We start from the raw sequence: 21184 nt of genomic DNA, 5'->3' as shown, positions 1-21184 counted from the left end.
TTCAACCAGTTGTAAGAAGAGCCTGGTCAAATTTCAAAGATTACTCTCACGTGTAGAAATATATGCAAAGTTAAAAAAATATTTTTGTGTGGTATTTTTGGGGGGTACTGACAGGGTAGCTTGGTTGATACAGAAAATGTTAAAATGGCATTGGCTAGTGGGCCTCCTTCCCTTTCGGCGTCTGGAGTGCAGGGGTCCGGGAGGAAGACTCTAGTAACTCACCGTCTGGAACACCATCTGGGACAGAAAACTGGCTGTGATTTTGCTGATGTCCCTCTCACCTCCCATCTTACAAAGGACGTAGCCATAGAGGTTAGCAGCTTGGAGAGAAATCCCAGCTATCACAAGGGCCTGCGCTCAGACAAAGCAAATTCTTTTAAGAGCATATATTGAACCCCACCCACCCACTCCCCCCAAACCACATAGAAGCAACTCTGGCCTGTACCTAGTCACAGCCAACCTTCTCTGAGCACTCGCCGATCATCACAGGTACCTTGTCAACAACCCAAGAGGTTGGTGCCATTATCATCCCATTTTACAGGGAAGAAAGTGAAGCCCAGAGAACCAAAGTTGAGCACAGTCCCAGAGCCGATGCAGGGCTGGACCAGCATCCAAACTCCAGAGCCCCTGCTTTTAATTATACTGCTGCTCCTACGGTCTGTGGGTATTTTGTTTTCCCAGTAAGTGAGGCAGATCACAGCACTGAGATGGTAAGAAAACTGAAATGAAACTTCATAACTCTGAGGTGAGCTTATTCCTATTGAGGAAGGGTTCCAGAGTAGGCTAGCACATGCTTTGCTTTCAACTCCTTCCTCAGCATTATTCCTACGCATCCAAAAGATCCAGCCCATGGCCATCGGTGGGGGAGTGGATAAAGCAAACGTAGCGTGGCCGTAGAGGGGGCTATTACACAGCCATAGAAAAGGAAAGAAATACTGATAAATGCTGCAACACCGACGAACCTTGAAAATCCCATGTTAAGTGAGAGAAGATCACAAGCAATCATGTTCTAGAATTCTAGTTATAGAAAGTACCTGGAATAGGTGAGCCTATTGAAACAGAAGAACGAGGAGCAGGGCCAGGAGGGAGTGAGGGCAAAAAGGTACAGGGTTTCTTTCTGGGGGGATGAAACTACCCCCACACTGGCTTGGTGTTGACGGCACCACAGTGAATCCCCTGGAAACCCGGCGAATGGCACACGCTAAATGGGTGAATGGCCCGGTACGTGAACCATCTAGGAAAGCGGTTTCCAACCAATTGGCAGACGACAACGGAACCCGCTCGTGCCCCCTGTTGCACGCAGATGGCGAAGCCACGCCAGGGCCGGGCGGTGCCTTACCAGCCACTCGAGCTTCAAGGAGAACAAGGTGCTGAAGAAGAACACGGTCCAAATCAGCGGGCAGATGACGAGGCCAAGCCAGAAGATGCGCGCCTCCGCTTCTGTGGCCACGCTGCGCTGCGGGGACGCCTGCCGGGGAGGGAGGGCCCCGTCTTCAACGGGAGCGCACTCCCGTTCTCGCTCTTTGCATGCGGCGGCCACCAGACCCGCATGGAGCCCAGAGGGGACCCTCGCAAACTTCCACAGCCACGTCCCCGCTGCGAGGCGGACCCGGAGCGGACGGTACCTTTCTGGCCTCAAAAATCCAGCGGCCCTTCCCGTCTTCGTCTATGTGGTTCCACCAGCGGAGGCCCACCAGCAGTCTCCCGGTCACGTTCTGGGGGACATGGACAGAAGGACCCCAGGCACGCCGTAAAGAACGAGTCGTCTTTTCACGGACAGACAAAAGTCTGTTCGTGTTGAACTTGTCCCGGGAGTAGGGGGAGAGGGGAACTGAACCGTGGCAGGTTCTGAGAATCCGTGGGAGTCTCCTAATTTTCAACTCAGTTTACCTGTAAGTGACTCCCCCCACCACCACACACACCCCCCCCTCCAAAAATATGTGGCATATTTTAAATGTATGCCAGGTTTGCCAAAAATCCAAAGCCAGGTGGAGCGGTCACTTGCATAAGACACGTCCTTCCAGCGATGACAAGTGGGGACCAGAACCATCGTTCAACTCTGAACAACGGGTTTTAACTTGAATTTCAAGTAATGTCGGCTCAGTATGTATTTGCAGTTTCAAGGAAAGTACCTCTCGGCTCAAATCGGCCACGTGCCGCCGGAGGGTCACCATCTAGAAACACAGCCCTTGTGTTTCTGGAACGACGGCATCATGAGCGAAGGGGCCTTACCTTCACAGACCAGAAGTCAAAGGACAGGAGGAGAAGCACGGTGACAAAGCAGCCCACAAAGCTTCTACTGAACCAGTCACAGCACACATAGGTGATGATGGCGCTCACTCGGAAAAACAGATGGAAAAAGGTGGCCAACGGGTGCCTAGGAAAGAACCCAGAAGCCCCCTCACTGCAAAGGCCAAGAGGGCAGTCACCGAGCTCACTCTGTGGGTTCTGACTTTCCGCGTTGTCCCCAGTGCACTGCGAGCCCGACTGAGGCCGCAGCTCTGCAAACGTCCGTAAGTCACAAGTTCTGAAACAGTCATTAGTATACTAGCATCTCTCCCCTCTCGAAGAATCCAGTACTTTCCCCTAACTCGATTTCAAAGATCACTTGCCTTCTTCGAAACTTGGGTACCTCTGAAGTGAAACAGGACAGTGGTCACTGCCTCCCCACCTGGCAGTGATAAGGACCAGTTCCCTAAAGGTAAAGGTTGGGTTATTCCACCAGTAACAGAGCAGTCCACGTGCAGCCCATGGGTGCAGTCTCGTGTCACCGGGGAACGCGTGTTCCTGGAGAGAGGGAAATCCTGACTCGTCTCGCAGCAATTTATAAAGAAAAAAGTCTGAGAGACCAGAGACCCAAGGTTAGATGGATGACGAGGCCACCCATGTATCCAGGGCAGAGAGAACAAAGACCTATAGGGGTCAGGCAGGTGCTGGTGGTGGGTGACACGGACCAGGTAGGGGACCCTTCTGGCATGTACTTTGATAGAGCACGGGAAGAAACAAGCAGCCAAGATGGAGAAAGCAGCCCTGCAAGGGGGACGGTGGTTGGCAGGTAAAGCACCAGCCAGGGCTCTGGAGGGAGGGGAGGAAGGGGCAGGCCTCCTCACCCAGCTCTGCTGGATCTGGTATTTGCAAGAGAAGCCAGAAATTAAAAGTTGCAACGGGAAAATATTTTTAAAGGACAGAGACTGATACGATTAATAAAATATCACAGGCCGTGTTTCATATTGGCCCATGAGCCTCTAACTGGCAGTGGCATCAGGCAGGCACCTGCTCATTCTTTCCAAGAAGGACCGCACAGAATAAGCGAACTGGGTTCCTGTGTAATTGTGCGGTTTCTGACTCTCAAGGGAACGTGAACTGATTGAGAACCGGAATTCATAGTGGCTTCTAAATTTACTCCTGGTGTTCCAGAGGAGGAGCGAGAGGTGCCAAACCACCGGCCATTCGCCAGAACACTTCTCCTCTGTCCCTTTCATATCCTGAGCTCTCCTGGTGGCTGGGGTGCAAGCCAGCCGGGGACATGTACCTAGCCCTGAAGAATCAGATGTGATCTCATAGATTGTCCAGATCTGGAATATTCCCGAACATAAGACCCTCAGCAGTCTCTGACGCCCTTTTAACCATAAATCTTTTTTTTAAATGTTCGTGAGGGAGTACACATACGTGAATGGAGAGGGCCAGAAACGGAGACAGGATCCGAAGCAGAGAGCACAGAGCCCGACGCGCGGCTTGAACTCGCAAACCTTGAGATCATGACCTGAGCTGAGATCAAGACTCAGATGCTTAATCAGCTGAACCACCCAGGCGCCCCTAACCTTAAATCTCGAGAATCTTTTAACTAAATGTCTTAATACAATCTTAATGCCTCCACCTTGAAGATAAAGAAGTCCTCTTTCCAGAAATGAAAGTTCTTTCAGGGAAAAAGCCATGTTTGAGATCATTTTACATGCCTGATAATCGTACCTGGCATTTAAGATTCTCAGCAAATATTTGTCGTGCCAAGTCATGGAGTTGAGTTTATGTTGTAGAACAGTGTAGACCTCAAAGACGTAGGAGACACCCACCCACGTCCACGGATCCAGGCTAAAACCTGGAAGTTCATGCATTCGAATAAATCCCCTGCCCACCCACTTTTTTTGGCTGTGGTTTCCTAACAAATGCAGAAAAATTCCCATTGTTGGAAGGTTCTGCTTAGTTAGGTACCCGTCAAATGATTTCCTTAATTTATAATGGTAAGTACTATTATCGTGGCCATCATTATTCAAAGGCCAAAGTAAAAAAGGATGCCTCCTGCACCCTCAAATACGGCTTTCATCCTGTCCGATGCAGGCTGTCCTCTGGGCCGCCCTCCAAACCCTCCTTCGGTCCGCCTCTGTCCCCCGCCAGCACTCACAGGGGGAGCTTCCTGGTCTTGAGAGCAGTGAGGGCCATGGCTTTCACCTGTCTGCCTTTCCCTGCCGGGGGACGGTGGGGGGAGGGGGGGGCAGCCTGCCACCCCCCGGGGTTCTCTCTGCCACCTCCATGGCCATAGAGCACCCTGACAGTCACCTCCACATCCCAAGGCCACTGGCTTCGAACTCCACCCTCCCAGGCACCCACCCGCTTGCCCCTCGAGAGGCAACCAGTCCTGAGGTGCCAGACTGCCCGCGTTCAAATCCCACTCCGACCTCGGAGCGGCTCCGCTGCCCTCCCTCAGCCACGCAACCTCTGGGCACTCAATCTCCACTTGTGTAAAATGGGAATGCCAACACCAGCCACATCCTAGCTATTAAAAGATCAAGTGGAAGGTGGCACGTCAAAAGTGCTTGAAACACAGATCGTGCTCACAGACCGTGACCGGCTTACCTCAGCCCTCAGTCACTCGAAACCCATCTACCTCCAAGGAACCCAGCTGTGAAATTCCCCTCAAGACCACAACTTTCTCTCTCACTAGCCAGGGGCAGACCTTTGTCTCTGCAGGGATCCCCCGAGACTCCTGACCTCTCCAGATCCAGCCTGCCCCCCATCCCTCCATTTCACCGAAGAACCTTCTCCATTCCTCAGCTTGAACAGGTAGCACTTTCCGCTCGGTAGGCCACCCTCGGCAGGCCAGGCCCAGAGGAGAGGAGGAGGAGGAGGAGGAGGAGGAGGAGGAGGAGGAGGAGGAGGAGGAGGAGAGGAGGGGAGGGGAAATGAAATTGCTTCAGATGTGGTCAAGGCAGGGGGGTGGGGGGTCAAGTCCTTACGGGCGTGTGTTTTAGCGTAAATCCATGTTCACAGTTCTGTGCCCCACAGCTGCGGTCTTCCCCTCGGAGGGGATGTGGAAGGTTCTCGGCCCTGAAGGCGCGTGCAAGCCACCTGAGGAAGCATAAAGGTGTGCGCCAGGCTACTACCCCCTCCCAGGGCAGGCGGGGCCGGGCCTGCAGCGCAGCCCAGACCTGAATTTTGCAAAGGAAAAGCACCACTGTACCCTGGGCTCATAAACTCTGGCCCAGGAGCCCAATCTGGCCCACTTCCTGTCTTCTAAGTAAAGTTTTATTGGAACAGCCACGCTTACTCATTCGCTAGCCTGCCAAGTCGACAATGTTCTTACCCAGGAAGTATGCCAGCCTCTGCCCCAGACCGGCATGAACAATGATGATACGGGGCGCTATTCAAAACAAATCAAAATAGGGGCGCCTGGCTGGCTCGGTGGGTTGAGCATCTGAGTCTTGATTTCGATTTCGGCTCAGGCCAGGATCCCAGGGTTGTACGAACAAGCCCTGTGTCGGGCTCCACGCGGAGCAGGGAGCCTGCTTGAGATTCTTATTCTCTCCTTCATATTCTGTCTCCCTCCCTCCCTGTTCACTGGAGAGCTCATGCTCTAAAATAAATAAAAGTGAAAAAATTTTTAAAAACAAACCAAAATAAAGCTAATTGCTACTAATGGCCCCCCACCTCCCCCCTCCACCTCCCCCCTCCACCCCCCACAAAACATCTGCTTTCAGAAGCTGCAGGTTGGGAGCTGGCTGGCTGGCAGAACCAATGGATCGTGCTAGAAATCAGAGCATCTTTTTCTCTGGGGATGGTTGAGGGGAGGGTGACTGAGAAGGTGACCAAGGTGCTGGAGACACTCTGTATCTCCATCTCGTGGGGATACACGTATAAAAGTTCAAACCAGGGACACCTGGGTGGCCCAGATGGTTAAGCATCCAACTTCGGCTCAGGTCATGATCTCACGGTTCTTGGGTTCGAGCCCCACATTGGGTTCTACACTGATGGTGCAGAGCCTGCCTGAAATTCTTTCTCTCTCCGTCTCTCTCCTCCTCAAAATAAACAAACTTAAAAAAAAAAGTTCAAACCATCTACTTTAGCGTACTTAATGTACATCATACCTTTGAAAAGTTTTGCTTGAAGCTCCTGACCAGAGAAATCTTTGCAAATCACCCTAAAAACTCTGCATGTGATACAATCCAGTAATCACGCTGCTCAGGATTTACTCAAATGAGTCTAAAACTTCAGTCCACACCTACCACAGGACACAGATATTTAGAGCAACCTTATGCATCACTGCCCCAAACTGCGAGTGACCCAAGATGTCCTCAATAGGTGAATCGATCGGCTGGGGGTCCTTCCACACAGGGGAATGTTATTCAGCCCTAAAAAGCAATGAGCTCTCAAGCCATGAAAAGGCCAAGAGGAACCTTAAATGCATGTTACAAAATCAAGCCAGTGTGAAAAGGCTGCTTACTGTAGGACTCCAACACTAGGGACATTCTGGGAAAAACTGAATGGTAGACACAGTTAAAAAAAAAAAAAAAAGTTGCTAGGGTTTGTGAACAGTGGGGGGAAGGGAGAGAAGAATACGGGGACTTTCAGGGCAGTGAAATACTCTCCACGACACAATGGTGGATACATGTCATTATGCTTATGTCAAAGCCTAGAAAATACCCACCACCAGCACGGACCCTCATGTAAACAAGGGACTGTAGGTAACAATGCCGTGTTGGTTTGTAACACATCCAAGACACTAATGCAAGCTGTTAATAGGGGAAACTTTGGGGCGGGGGAGGGCTCATGGGGACTCTGTACTGTTTGCTCAATTTTTCTGTAAACCTAAAACTGCTCTAAAAAATGGACACAGAGGGTGGTGGATGGGGGTTGGGGAGAGGCTGTGTCTAAACAAAGTAAATAAAATAAAATAGGGGGAGGTCCCACAAGGACACAAGTCCCCTGTCCCATTTTTTTTTTTAAGGTTAATTTTGAGAAGGTGAGCAGGGGAGGGAAAGAAAGAGAAAGAGAGAGGGAGAGAGAGAATCCCAAGCAGGCTCCGGGCTATCAGTGCAAAGCCCGACAGGGGGCTCGATGTCACAAACTGTGAGATCATGACCTGAGCTGAAATCAAGAGTCAGACGCCTAACCGACCGAACTACCCAGGCGCCCCTCCCATACACTTCTAAGGCAGGTCTGACTTGAGGGGAAAGGTTGGTTTAATCCCAAATTCAGCAGAGATTGAACAGTATCTTAAAAAATTGTCTTGTGTTTGTTTAAATTACTTTGAAAATCATGCTCTGGTTTTTAAAGACTATCTCCAGCTTGAATTCCTCAGCAAACATTGTATTTTACGTTCTCTTCCTTTAATTTAAAACCTCCTCCTTCAGGGGTACTCGGGTGACTCAGTCAGTGAAGCATCCGACTCTTGATGTCAGGGTCGTGAGTTCAAGCCCCATATTGGGCTCCCCACTGGGCATGAAGCATACTTAAAAACAGAAACTATATATATTTAATTAGATTATAAAATATACATATATATGTATCATATATATCCTATATATGTCCTATATATCATCCTTCAGACACTGGGGAAAGCTCTGCTTTTCACTGGGACAAAGGCTGAGGAAAGACCGTATCTTTACTCCTCGGCTTACTCTGCCACAACCAACCAACCAACCAAGCATATGAGGTTGTGCCTAGAATTTGCGTCCCAACGACCCAGGGGCTGGAGTGGATGCAGGGGTGAGGATCTAACACTGGCCACGTGCTGATCCCAATGGAGGCTCACTGTTCTCTGTACTTTTATGTAAATTAAAATTAAAAAGTAGAAAAAGAAATCAGAGGCAACCTCAACTTTGCATTGAGGCAAGAATAAACCAAGCCCACGAATTGATATTCTGGGGGTTATCTGTGGTCACAATAAAAATCCAGACCTAAAAATCCCCAACTGAGTAATTGACCATTACAGTTGGATGCATGAGGAAAATTCCAGAAAGCAGGTCCTTTCTTCTGGGCTTACCAGCTCCTCGCACAAAAAAAAAAAAAGAAAAGAAAAGGAAAGAAAGAAAGAAACCACCAACCAACCAACCAACAAAAGGCCACTCCTACTTGCAACATAAATGCCTGCCCAGCCCCCACCCAGACAGTGGGGGCAGGGAGAGCCAGAGAGCCTAGACCCACGCTCGCACTCCATCCTTGCCGAGTGAATGTACGGCCCTGGCCGAGGCTCAGGGCCTTGGTTTACTCATCTGTAAGATGGGAGGACAACATCTGCCCCAGGTGCCTGAGGTTCCTGGACAGGAAATCCCTAGGACACCAGACCAGAGGGGGCATGAGGTGGCTGTGGCTAATCACTCTGTTTCTCATTCATGGTTACAATTTGTTGGGGGGGGGTGGGGGGGGGCGGGGAGAAAGCCTGGGCTGGGGATGCTCCTTTTAGACATCCTCTGTCAGAGGTTTTCCCCCAACTGTTAAAAATGAGCAGCGTGCTATTTATTTCTTCAGCCCCGACGCCCACTTAGAGTCAGGTGTCTCTTCCGCTCCCAGCAGCGTGCCAGCACGAAGACGTGGGAGGAAGGGGACCCCCAGGCGCAACGCCGCCTGCCCATCCCTCATCCGCTCCCCTCGACTGCTGGGGTCTGGCTGGAAACGTGTGATCAGCAGACCCCCACCAGGCCTCCTGAGCCCCCATCTGCATTTTAACTACACCTCAGGGGACTCGTGGGCTCCTCTCAATCAAGGGGCCCTCCCTACTCCTTCCTCAACATGGACTCAGCTCCAGGAGCAAAAAAAAAAAAACAGGTGCGGGTCCCTCCGGCCTCTAAAAGCGGGGACCCCTCTGTGCCCTTCTGAAACCCCGTGGGCCTGGCCAGCCAGGGGGGCGAACCGTCTGCAGAGAATCGGAGGTTTCTTCTCCAGAATGCCCCAGAGGTAGTGTTCACACCTCTGTCCCGCAGAGTCCCTCGTTGCCTCAAATGACAATGTCCCCCTTCCACCTCTGTCAACTGAGCCCGGGACAGGCAGGTTTTCAGACAGTTGGGACGCCTACACAGATGCGGACCGCTATGTCCTCACGGCTTGGATTCAAAGATCAGCACGACAGAAGTCTGAGTGTTTTAGCAAATTTAAACAAACAAACAAAATAACCAGACTTCCCTCTGGTCGCCAGGGTTGTAACTTGTTTCTGTTCTTTATTTCTTCTTAAAGAGGCATCCCAACTTTAGAGGCTGGACAGGCTTAGCAGCAAGTTAAAGTGGACCCCCCAGAGACAAGTCAGTGGGCCCCTGGCTGATCGGCCCATGCGGGCCCTCTGGGGGGATCCTCCCCTCTTTCCCAGGAGGGCACCAAGGCAGAGACACCCTCCCCTCCCCCAGCCACAGAGCCTAGAGTTTTCACAACTGGAAGCCAAAACAACGGAAAACCTGTCTTCCAGCAAAAACCTGCACGTGTGTCTGCACAGCAGCAACCTTCCCGATGGCCGAAACGTGTCCAGCGCTAGGTAGATGAACAAAATAGGACCGATCCACACAGCGGGACCTTATACGGCCAGAGAGAGGAAGGAAGCATGGACACAGGCCATCGGGAGGACAAACCTTGAAAGCGTGAGGCTTAAGTGAAAAAAGCCAGACAGAAAGGCAGAGATACTGTCGGATCCACCTGCACGAGGAATCTAGAGCAGGAAGGTTCACACAGCCAGCAAAGCAGGACGGCGAGGGAACAGAGTCATTGCTCAATGTGTACCGAGTTTCGGTTTGGCAGACGGACGGTGGTGACGCTTGCACAACAGTGTGAACGTACTTACCAGCACCGAGCTGTACTTGGAAATGGTCACAATGGTTCACTTTAGATGATGCATATGTAACCACAATAAAAAACATGAAAAATAAGAAGGGACGAAGGGCTAACACCTGCTACAACGCAGAGGAACCTGGAAAACAAATGGAAATGCTGAGCCAAAGCAGCCGGGGCACATAGGGTAGGATTCCACTCCTGGGAAACATCCGGAACAGGCCAATCTAGAGGGACGGCAAGCACAGGAGAGGCTGCAGGGGGCAGGGGGACAGGGGAACAGGGAGTTTGTGTTCAATGGGCAAGGGGGATTCCTTTTGGGGGGATGCAAAGGTTCTAGAACCAGACAGTGGTGATGGTTCCACGCCTGTCACAGAATCGTTCACTTTAAATGGTTAAAAATGGCCAATTTTACATGATGTGTAGTTTACCACAACTTCCAAGCGAGAGAAAAGAAATGGGGAAATGAGAGCTGCCCTCAGGAGCTCTCCCAAAGAAGGGGGAGTGGGGGGGAGTGGGGGAGTAGCGGCTCTGGGTACAAGTTGGGACACGCGGATCAGAGGTCTGGCCGGGTTCACCTCCCAGCTCCACCACCGAAGACCTGGGTGACCCTGAGCAGGTGGCTTAACCTCTCTGTGAGAGTCCCGTTCTCCTCACCCATGAAACGGGGTGAGAAGGGCTGCTGGGGTGGGGGTGGGGTGCCAATCAGGCGTAGTTCACGTAAATCACGTGCCCCAAGCGGAGCAGCACGTGCACGGTAGCAGCGCTGACTCCAGGGGGACGCGGGGAACCCACGAGGGGACGATAATGTCCCTGAGGGCTTGGGGCACTGCCTGGCGGGCAGCGGGGCTTCAATAAATGCCAGCTGCTCCCAGACACAGTGCGTCGGGGACTCGCCATTCCACCCCCTTCTTCCTCAGACGGATCACCTGGGTCCCTCGTTCCCAGGATTCTGATTCGGGAGGTCCGGGGCGGGGGTGGGGCGAGAGTCTGCATCTCAATGAGCATCCAGGTGATGCCAGTGCTGCTGGGGCCTCAGAGCAACCTGGGGGTGGCAGGAACCGGGGAAAGCCGCCACCCGCTGTATTCGTCTCCTGGAGCTACTGTGAACAAAGCACCAGCAGCGGGGTGACTTAAAACAACAGAAAGTTCTCCCTGCCCACCCGGAGGCCAGAAATCCAAACTCACAGCGTGGACCGGGCTGGTTCCCGCTGAGGGCCGTGGGGGACGATCCGTCCGTCCCGTGCCGCTCCTCTACCTTCTGGTGGCGTGCCTGGGCTTGTGGCTGCCTCACCCCAATCTCTGCCCCCAGTGTCGCACGGCGTCCTCAACGAGCCTGCCTTCCCGGGGTTGGCTTTTTATAAGGACACCAGTCACTCTGCATTAGCAGCCCACCCTGCTCCAGTGTGACCTCATCTTAACTAATCCTATCTGCAAACGCAAAGACCCTCTTACCAAATAAGCTCACCTTTTGCGGGACTAGAGGTTAGAACTTCCACAGGTCTTTTCTGGGGGAAGAGGAGACGAGTCAACCCATAACACCCACCTTGGGACAAATGAGCCCAAGGAAGCCAGGTAGGAAGCGGACAGAGAGGCATCTTGCAGATGAGGAAGCCAGGAAGCAAGGTGAAGTGAATCGCCCCAGGCTCTGAGCAAAGAAGCATTTATGCAGGTAACGGCAGCTGGAATCAGGCCCCACCTCCCCTCTCTCTGGCTTCACGCCCCGGAGGGAAGCGGGTCTGCTCAAAGAAGGGTCGGGAAGGCTCGCTAAGTGCTAGCAGCTGCTCTGAGCGGCAGACTCTGCACCAGAACCCAAGTCCTTCATTTCAGCCTAGAGTTTCCAGGCTGCCGCACCTGTCAGCTGCCCCCCACTGAGCCACAGACATTGGTGAAACCCCTCCCCCCAATACATCCACTAAGAGATGAGTCCGGGTCCACCTGACACACTGTGTGGCCACAGAACCTGGGAGCTGAGGCCAGAGACGCACCCAGACGCTGACCTCTGGACTCCACGCGGGGGATTCCAGGCACAGATGGACAAACGCACACAAGCCCGGGGCATCCGTACACCCCAGGTAGCAAGGAGGCTGTCACAGACCACGGAAGTCAGACAAAAGACTCAAAAACCGGCTGGAAGAGGCTCCTGCCCGGCCACCGGTGGGACCATCTGAGAAACAATCTGCAACTCATCTGATACTTACAAGCCCTCCGCTCACCTATGGGAGAAAAAAAGAGGATGCGATTGTGTCTACAACACAGGAGAATGACCCCGATCGTGTCTACAACACAGGAGAATGAAGGGCAAGAATCTAACACACAATGTGCCCTGTCTCTGTAATGTACACCTGCCAATGACCAAAACGTCATTGGGGGGAGACTGTAGATCACTACAGTTCACACTGAGAGGACTCAGGGAGGGACAGAGCTGAGGACAAGCAGGCATCAGGAGCCCCCGGTGGAAGGACACCCCACCCCCCGCCCCTTGAAACTGGCGTCAAATCAACCACAGCGGAATCCCATCCAGCCTCCGGCTCCAACTACTAATGTGCAAGAAATCTAGGGGGCCAAGGAAAATACTGAAGGACAAACAAAATCCAGACCGGAGGAAGCTCTACAGACCATCAAAGCAATGGCAAAGGGTTAGAAAAGACAGAAGGAGACTGGGAAGGCTATGGGTTAAAAGGACCTAAGGAATCCGGCAACGTGGGAATGTTACTGGGCTGCGGTTCCAACAAATAAGTAAATAAAATTACGAGACAATCAAGAAACTTTGGACACTGGCTGGGTATTTCACAGTATTTGCGAATTATTATTTTTAAGTGAGAAATGCTACTGTGGTTCTGCTTTTAAAAATTACCTTTCTCGGGGCACCTGGGTGGCTCAGTCAGTTAAGCGTCTGCCTCTTGATTTCAGCTCAGGTCACAATCTCGCAGTTCATGGGATCGAGCCCCACGTCAGGCTGTGCACTGACAGTGCAGAGCCTGCTTGGCATTCTCTCTCCCTCTTTCTCTGCCCCTCCCCTGCATGCACTCTGGTCCTCTCTCTCAAAATAAATAAACTTAAAAAAAAAAAAAGAAAAAGAAAATGTCCTTTAAAAACTAAAAATAAAAATGAGTTTTCTTTTAGGGAGAACATATCAAATTATGCTTGAAGTGATGTGATGTGATGTCTGGAGTTTGCTTCAAAATAACCAGGGGATAATTCAAAGAACTGGCCATGAGTTTATCATTCCTGAAGCTGAGTGTTGGGTCCATGGGGTTCATGATTTTATTCTATGTGGTGTGTGTGTTTATTAATATATATATATATATATATATATATATATATATATGCACATAATTTTTTTTTTTTAAGTAGGCAGGGAAGTAGATGACTGCCTTGCAAATTTCAGTTCTCCTATTTACTGTGTGACCTTAGACAAGTGACTCTACCTTCCTGGTCCAGCTTCCTCCACCGAAAAATGGTGATAATCATATCTACTTCATACCAGTGCCTGGAGCCCGGGGGGCACTCTGTGCCCACGTGCACGTCCATTCCTTCTTTGGTCTGGGCTCTGTAAGTACCCAGCCTCTGAGATGTTCCCCAGTGATCCCAATCTCCTGGTGTTCACACCCTTGTATAGTCACCTCCCACAGTGAACCAGGGCTGGTCTGCATGACTGATAGAATATACTACAAATGACTGTATGTCACTTCTGAGATTGGTCACTTTCTCTTGCTCTCTTCCTCTCTCTCCCTGGGAGAGCCAGCTGTCTTCTGTTGTCAGCACTATGGAGAGGCCCACATGGCAAGGAGCTGAGGCGCCCAACCAACAGCCATGTGAAGGCGCCATCTTGGAAGTGGCTCCTCCAGCCCCAGTTGGGCCTTCAGATGACCTCAGCCTTGGCTAATCACTTGAGACCCAGAACCAGAACCACTCAGCTAAGCTGCTCCCACACTGCTGACCTTCACAGTGTGAGATAATAAATGTTTGCTGTCTGAACCCGCTAAGTCTGACGTAATTTGTTATGCAGCAGGAGCTAACTGATACAGGCTCTAATGTTGAAGAGTTTTAACTGTAACCCACGTTATGTTTTGTCAGGTGGTTTCAAAGGGAGGAAGGACAAGGAGAGTCAGGTTCCTCTAAGAATCCAGGTGGTAAAATGAAGGGTCCCAGGCTTACTTGGAGAGAGGTGGGGGTAGGGGGATGAGGCCGTGGGGGCAGATGCTGTTACGCTCACCTCTTTTAAACGGGAGACCTAGAGTTATTAACCAAAGGAGAGAAAGGACTGATTTTCCAGAAGGCTGGAGTAGAAGCCAGCACAAAGGTATTTTAGAGCAGGTGGCAGGCACCTCAGAGAGGTCGAACAAGGTTATTTGTTTTTACCCTGGATCTGAGTGGGGTGCTTTCTTTGGGCACTGAAAATAGAAAGCAGAATTCACCTAACTCACCCATGTATGTGCTTTTATTTCTCAAGAGCTACTAGATTTTGCCAGAAAGGGCAGCATTTGAAGGCATCAAATGTTAGCTATTGTGTGAGGTTGGGTCTCTTGCCTGAATCTTGGAAGCTTCAGCTGCCTCATCCACAAAATGGAGAGAATCCGGTCTTTCCTTCCATTTTGGCCTTTTTAAAAAAATTTTTTTATTTTTTTTTTTATTTTTGAGACAGAGAGAGACAGAGCATGAGCAGGGGATGGCGAGAGAGAGAGGGAGAAACAGAATCCGAAGCAGGCTCCAGGCCCTGAGCTGTCAGCACAGAGCCCGACGCGGGGCTCAAACGCACGGACTGTGAGATCATGACCTGAGCCGAAGTCGGACGCCCAACCGACTGAGCCACCCAGGCGCCCCCATTTTGGCCATTTTAACGTTTCTGCAATCAGGACGTACGCACGAATGGACGCAATCATTAATGTGGTATTCATTTCTTGCCCCACACAAACCCAACAGCTATAACTGAACGTGCATCTTACAGCACCTTGGAAACAAAGGCCGTGGGTGGTAGGACCCAACTTGTAGGTTATGTAATGGGAGAACAGAAATCATATTAATTCATATTAATGAACTTAACTGTTAATTCATTCAGCAGATACCAAATCACCAGCACGGCCCGTGGGAGCCCTGTTAAACTGGGTTCTTTAGAATTTGTGTGACATTTCAAAACATACCTGTTCTTTCTGGCAACAAAAGAATTTGCCACATGCAGACAGACCGGTTTCTGCATCCAGATTTGGAACCGGTTCCTCTCTAAGGAACCCTGGGTTCTTTGGTGAAGAGAACCAAAGACCATTCTGGGGGCTGGGGTGCAGCTCAGAGGTGGGGGAGGGCAAAAAAATACCATTTCTGGGCCACCTATTCAATAGTGACAGAGCTTGAGAGGTGCCTGGGTGGCTCGGTCGGTTAAGCATCTGCCCCTCGATTTTGGCTCAGGTCACAATCTCACAGCTGGTGAGCTCAAGCCCCACATGGGGCTCTGTGCTGATGGTGCAGAGCCTGCTTGGGATTCTGTCTCCCCTTCTCTCCGGTCTCTCTGTCGTCTGTCTCTCCCTCCCTCTGCCCTTCTCTTCTGCTCGCACGCGTGCTCTCTCTCTAAAATAAAAAATTAAAAAAAGGAAGGCTAGGAATATTCCAGAATAACTAAATGCAGTGGGTAATCCTGGGTTGGTATGCATACACACCTACACACACACACACACACACACACACACACACACACACACACACACACAAAGTATTAACAGCTGGTAAACCCAGGTCAAGGGCATGTGTTAGTTCTCTGTACTGTTCTTGCTTTCTGATAAGTTTGAATTTATTTCAAAGTAGAAAGGTTTTTAAGTCCTTTTCAGGATGTTGATTCAAAATTTTTTCTTTAAAAAATTTTTTTCATGTTTATTTATTTTGAGAGTAAGAGAGAGAGAGAGACGGAGTACAAGCAGGGGAGGGGCAGAGAGGGAGGGCGAGAATCCCAAGCAGGCTCTGCACTGTCAGCCTGACGTGGGGCTTGATTTCACAAACTGTGAGCTCACAACCTGAACCAAAATTAAGAGCCAGTCGCTTAACCGACTGAGCCACCCAGGTGCCCCCAAAATATTATTTTCTATCAACGTATGCTGTTGCTGTGTTTTATGATTTCTTCATCTGGGGCCCACAAACCATCACATCGAGAGCAGTTAAGTTTCGTCACTGCTGCGCATGTGTATGTATGCAGGTGTTTGTGGGTCAATTTGGTGCCCAAACAATGACTAATGCTACAATGAAAACTGTAGTTTAAGTTGTCCAAGGACATGGAATTAAACTTGCAATCAACATACAAATGTTTTGAACTGATCTTCAAAATTGTTTAAGAAATAAGTAATTTTTAGAGGCGCCAGGGTGGCTCAGCGATTAAGCATCCGACTTCGGCTCAGGTCATGATCTCACAGTCCATGAGTTCGAGCCCCACGTCGGGCTCTGTGCGGACAGGTCGGAGCCTGGAGCCTGCTTCGGATTCTGTGTCTGCCTCGCTCTCTGCCCCTCCCCCGCTCACGCTCCGTCTCTCTCCCTCTCTCAAAAATGAATAAACATAAAAAAATGTATAAATAAACAAGTAAATAAATAGGTAAAATCAAACTCATTTAAAATACTTTCCTGGCCTAAGAGAGTATGTCAGAAGGTTGGAATCAGTACCCCTGACTATTCCTCTGCAATTTCGATTGTAAAGTACTTTAAAATCCAGGGCAGAGAGTCATATGTATTGCAACGCAGGAAGAAGGTCAGGATCTGCTACCACGAGCTGTGGCTGCATCTGAGTCACCCTGAAAGTACCTTGCTCCTGTAATGAGTGAGGAGTGACTAGGCCGCCCCGGGACACCCAAGGCTGAGCCCCGGTGTGAGAGGATTTCCTCAGGGCCACGGAAGGGCCAGCCCCAGAGCTGGCCCATCACATTCTCACCCAGACCTACTGAGTTGGTCTCTACTAAGGAAATTCACGAGCACCACCTGGCAAAATTGAGGGCTAAGCTTGGTATCTGTACCCACCCTCCCGTGCCGAAGACAGTGGGCACACTCCCTATCATCCACAAAGGGACAACCGAGAAAAATCTCCCGAGGGGCCTGGGACACAGAAAAGCTTTGCTGCCGGAGGTTTCCACACCCATATCCACAGGGACTGAGTCGGCATCTTCAGGGATGGGGCCTGAGGACCCGAAGTCTTGCCCCTTCTTTGAGGTCCCCGGAGATGCTGATGAAGTTGGGACCCCGAGACTCCAAGACCTGCATCTAAGCTCCCCACCCCACTGCTTCCAACCATCTCTCTCTGACCTTGGACTCCCACCCCCGGAGCTGAAAGAATCTGCACAAAGGTCCATCTGAGCCAAGTCCCCAAGTGTGTGCCTGGAGTTCAGCCAGTCCAGGCCACCAGCAACTTCCACTCTGGCCCCTTCACCAGCCTCTTAACACATCTCGCTGCTTCCACCCTTGCCCTATGGCCACATGCCAGTCACAGGCAACTTTCTCAAGCGTCGGTCAGATCACACCATCCCCTCCCTGCTCAAATCTCTACAAAGATCGCCCATCAGACGCGGATGAAATTCCAAATTCGCCACTGGGCTCTTCAAAGCCTCACATGTCCATCCCCCTAATCAATCTCCAACTGTCTCTCCCTCTCACTCCTCACTTCCTACATTGCTGGCTTTCCCTTCCTGGGACTATCCCTCTCTAAAGTTTCTTTGTTTAATAGATACTTGCTTAGATGGTCACTGCCTTCTCCTTAGTTAAAATGTCAGTTCCGTGAGGACCAGAACCAGGCCTGTCTGGTTTTCTCTGTGACCCTCAGCACAGTGTTCAGCACACAGAGGCTCTAGAAAGTTTCTGTTGATTTAACGAACAAATGAAGTGCGTGCAAGAATAAACCAGTGGTTCTCAAAAGGGAAGTCATTTTGCTCCTTTTGCAAAAGCAATATCTGGAGACATTTTCGGTTGCCACAACTTGGGGACCGCTACGATCCAGTGGGGGTAGTGGCCAAGAAACGCTGCTACGGTGCACAAGACAGTCCTCTCAACAAAGAATGTCAGGCCCTGGGAGCAGCCGGGTGGCTCAGTCGGTTCAGCGTCTGATTCTTGGTTTCGGCTCCGGTCATGATCTCACGGCTCAGGTTCAAGCCCCGCATCAGGCTCTGCGCTGACCTTGCGGAGCCTGCTTGGGATTCTCTCTCCCCTCCCCCCCCCCCCCCCCCCGCCTCTCTGTCTCTCGTTCTCTGCCCCTCCCCCACTCACATGGTCTCTGTCTGTCTCAAAATAAGTAACTAAACTTAAAAAAATAAAAAAAGAACGTCTGGCCCCACACGTCAGTAGCATCAGCCCAGAATAAATGAATGAGTGAATTAAATCCTATGGGTCCACACGGTTAGCCTCCTGTCCGATATCAAACATCAGAACCTGACCACCATCCCCAGTGCCCTCCCTGACTGTGTGGGCCACACTTGAGCAAAAATCTCCTTCTGGTGATTTTATTGTTGGCGGGGCTTATGCAATCGATTTCATGTTAGCAAGAAATGTAAGTAAGGGGAAGTTAGGCTGCTGTTGATACAGGAGTTAATTTCAAAATATGAATTCTGTGCTCTAATCAAAGAGAACCGAAATTTGTCCAGTTCCCTGATTCTGCAGGCTGTTTTCCTTGGTAATCATGGACCTTCCTTAAAATTAAACCCTCAGCTCTTGGTGGGACCTGCGTGTTGTATTTCTAGATGTTTAAAATAGATTTCAGAGTGGGGGGAGGGGCAGCACGACCTCCCCAAGGTCACTGGGGACAGGGGTCCAGGGGAGGGGTCCTCAATTACTGAGGCGAACACTTTCTGGGATAACAACAAAGAAAAACCGAAATTCTTCTCCTCCTTTCTGTGTTGGAGCATGGGGTGTGTGTGTATGTGTGTGTGTGTGTGCGCGCGCGTGTGTGTGTGTGTGTGTGGCAATTAGAGATGCACCTGTGTTGATTTCAGAGCATTGCAGGTGGCCACCAAGGCTCTGTCTGTGGTCACATGCCCACCCCACCAGCTTCCCTTGGGTCAATGTCAAACGTAGAGGGGTTGGGAATGCTCTGACTCCCCTCAAATGCAAATTTAACTTATCCAAATCCAAATCCAAACCCTAGAGGGAGGGAGGGAGGGAGAATAACCCAATCAGGGTTCTCAACAGGGGTAATTTTGCCCCTAGGAGACATCTGGCCACTCTGGAGACTTTCCTGGCTGTCACTTGGGGATAGGGTGCAATGCTACTGTTGCTAAAATCGTACAATGCACAAGACAACCCCCACAAGGCAGAATTTTCTATCCCAAATAGCAATTAGTGCTGACATCAAGAAAACCCGCTCTGAACACCGGGAGCAATGCAGCACTCCCACGGACACAGGGGACAATGTAACGTATTCCCCCCCACACAGAAGCCCTACAAGTGCTGTTCCCACGGTTCATCCCCAAGTGTCCCTCCCTGCGTGAGCATCTGGCCCCCTCAGCAGGGTGTGATGCAAGATTCAGACTCTAGGGCTCAAATCTGCAGCCTCCTAGCAGCGCGCCCCTGAGCAACTCCCTCCAGTCTGTCAATTGCCTTCGCCCTGAAAGCACTAAAAACCATCGTATCCATTTCACGGGTTCGCGATACAGATTAAATGAATCGTAATTGCTGGGTCGGTGTTTGCTATTACTATTACTTTTCATCCCCTCTAACTTCCCCTCAGAAACAGCCAACAATTCCATCGGTGGCTCATTTGGATGAGCAGGCTTTATATCCCGCCCAGGAACACAAAGCGACAGCGGAGAGGCTTCCTGAGAGGCAGAACATTATTCTGCTTGACGGACTGGTCAGGGATTTGTGGGGGTAGTTTTGACTCCTTGTGATTTTTGCCTGAGGGCCTGGCCCCCGCTAACATGTGACTCCCTGGGGCATCTGGGACCACGGGACAGCATCCTCCTCAACTCGAGACCCTGGGCCGGGTGAGGACCAGCCATGCAACACCGACTGAACCCCGCCAACAAACCAGCCCTGACAATTAGGACCAAAATCAGATGTAAGAACTCTGTCCGCGGCAAGAGGAAACCATCCTACTCAGGGGGATCCGCGGGACCCCATGGCCTTTGGGTCTACGCGCATTGTGTAAAGACGGTGCCTTGAAAGTATAGACATAACTTTCAACAGGAGACAGTCTCCTGCTCCAGGGACAGCCGCAGTGCGATGTCCTGTTCCACCTGAGGACACGCCCCCACCCTGGCCCTGCCCACAGCAGCAGGACACAGAAGTCACCAGAAGGCGGATAACAGGCACCATTTATGAAAGCCACACAAGACGCCAGGGGTCCCACTCAGCCGGCTATATACGTCTGTCGCCTCACCTAGTCCCCTTTACGCAACCCTACGATAGAGCCAACATGATCCCCCTGGACAGACGAGAAGATGGGGATCTAGGAGGTGCTCTGACTTGGTCAAGGTCACTGCGAGTACAGGGTTACCATCAGGTCTTCCTGGGAATGTCCTGGGTCTCCCAGGGCAGTGTTATTTGCCCGCTGGTAGCGTGGAATTGCCTGTGGGTTGGAGGAAAGGACCTAACAGGCAGGCCTGGACTTCAGTGAACCCTGGCTGGAGATCGGTGGACACAAGATTCAAACCTGGGTCTGTCTGATCTCGAGTCTGGGCTCTTCCTATTCCCCGAGGCGGCTGGAAGCCCAGAGGACTCAATCAAAGCGGGTCTGTAACACAGCGTGGCTAAAACAGAGAGTCTGCTGTAGGGCTCAGCAATCTCCCTCCTAGGTTTACGCCCTAGAGAGCTGAAAAACAAATGTCCACAGAAACACTTGTACACGAATGTTCACAGCAGCACTTTTCGTAAGAACCAAAGAGCAGAGGGGCGCCTGGGTGGCTCATATGGTTAAGCGTCCGGCTTTGGCTCAGGTCATGATCTCAAGGTTTGTGATCTCAGCCCCGCGTCGGGCTCTGTGCTGACAGCTCAGAGCCTGGAGCCTGCTTTGGATTCTGTGTCTCCCTCTCTCTGCCCCTCCCCAGCTTGCACTCTCTCTCAAAAATAAATAAACATTAAAAAAAATTTTTTTAAAGACCTAAAGAGCAGAAATAATGCAAATGTCCATCAACTTACGAATGGAAAAACAGCATGTGCTTTAGCCATACGATGAAATATTATTCAGCCATAAAAAGGAACG

The 21184-nt window shown here is 50.9% G+C and overlaps 1 protein-coding gene across 1 annotated transcript in view; it reads right to left on the bottom strand.

The window, feature by feature from the left end:
* The window catches only part of TVP23A (trans-golgi network vesicle protein 23 homolog A), a 28896-nt gene that overhangs the window by 1292 nt on the left and 6420 nt on the right, over window positions 1-21184 (bottom strand). The window contains exons 3-6 of the mRNA XM_060648476.3: window positions 2233-2377; window positions 1626-1715; window positions 1340-1468; window positions 223-351 (exon numbers count right to left, since the gene is read on the bottom strand). Coding sequence (XP_060504459.2) covers window positions 223-351; window positions 1340-1468; window positions 1626-1715; window positions 2233-2377 — 493 coding nt within the window. The remainder of the gene's footprint in view (window positions 1-222; window positions 352-1339; window positions 1469-1625; window positions 1716-2232; window positions 2378-21184) is intronic.

This window comes from Panthera onca, chromosome E3, assembly GCF_046562875.1.
Source record: "Panthera onca isolate mPanOnc1 chromosome E3, mPanOnc1 haplotype 2, whole genome shotgun sequence".
Lineage (NCBI taxonomy): Eukaryota > Metazoa > Chordata > Mammalia > Carnivora > Felidae > Panthera > Panthera onca.
The sequence above is the reverse complement of the archived record's forward strand: the minus strand, read 5'-3'. Positions and strand labels throughout refer to the sequence as shown.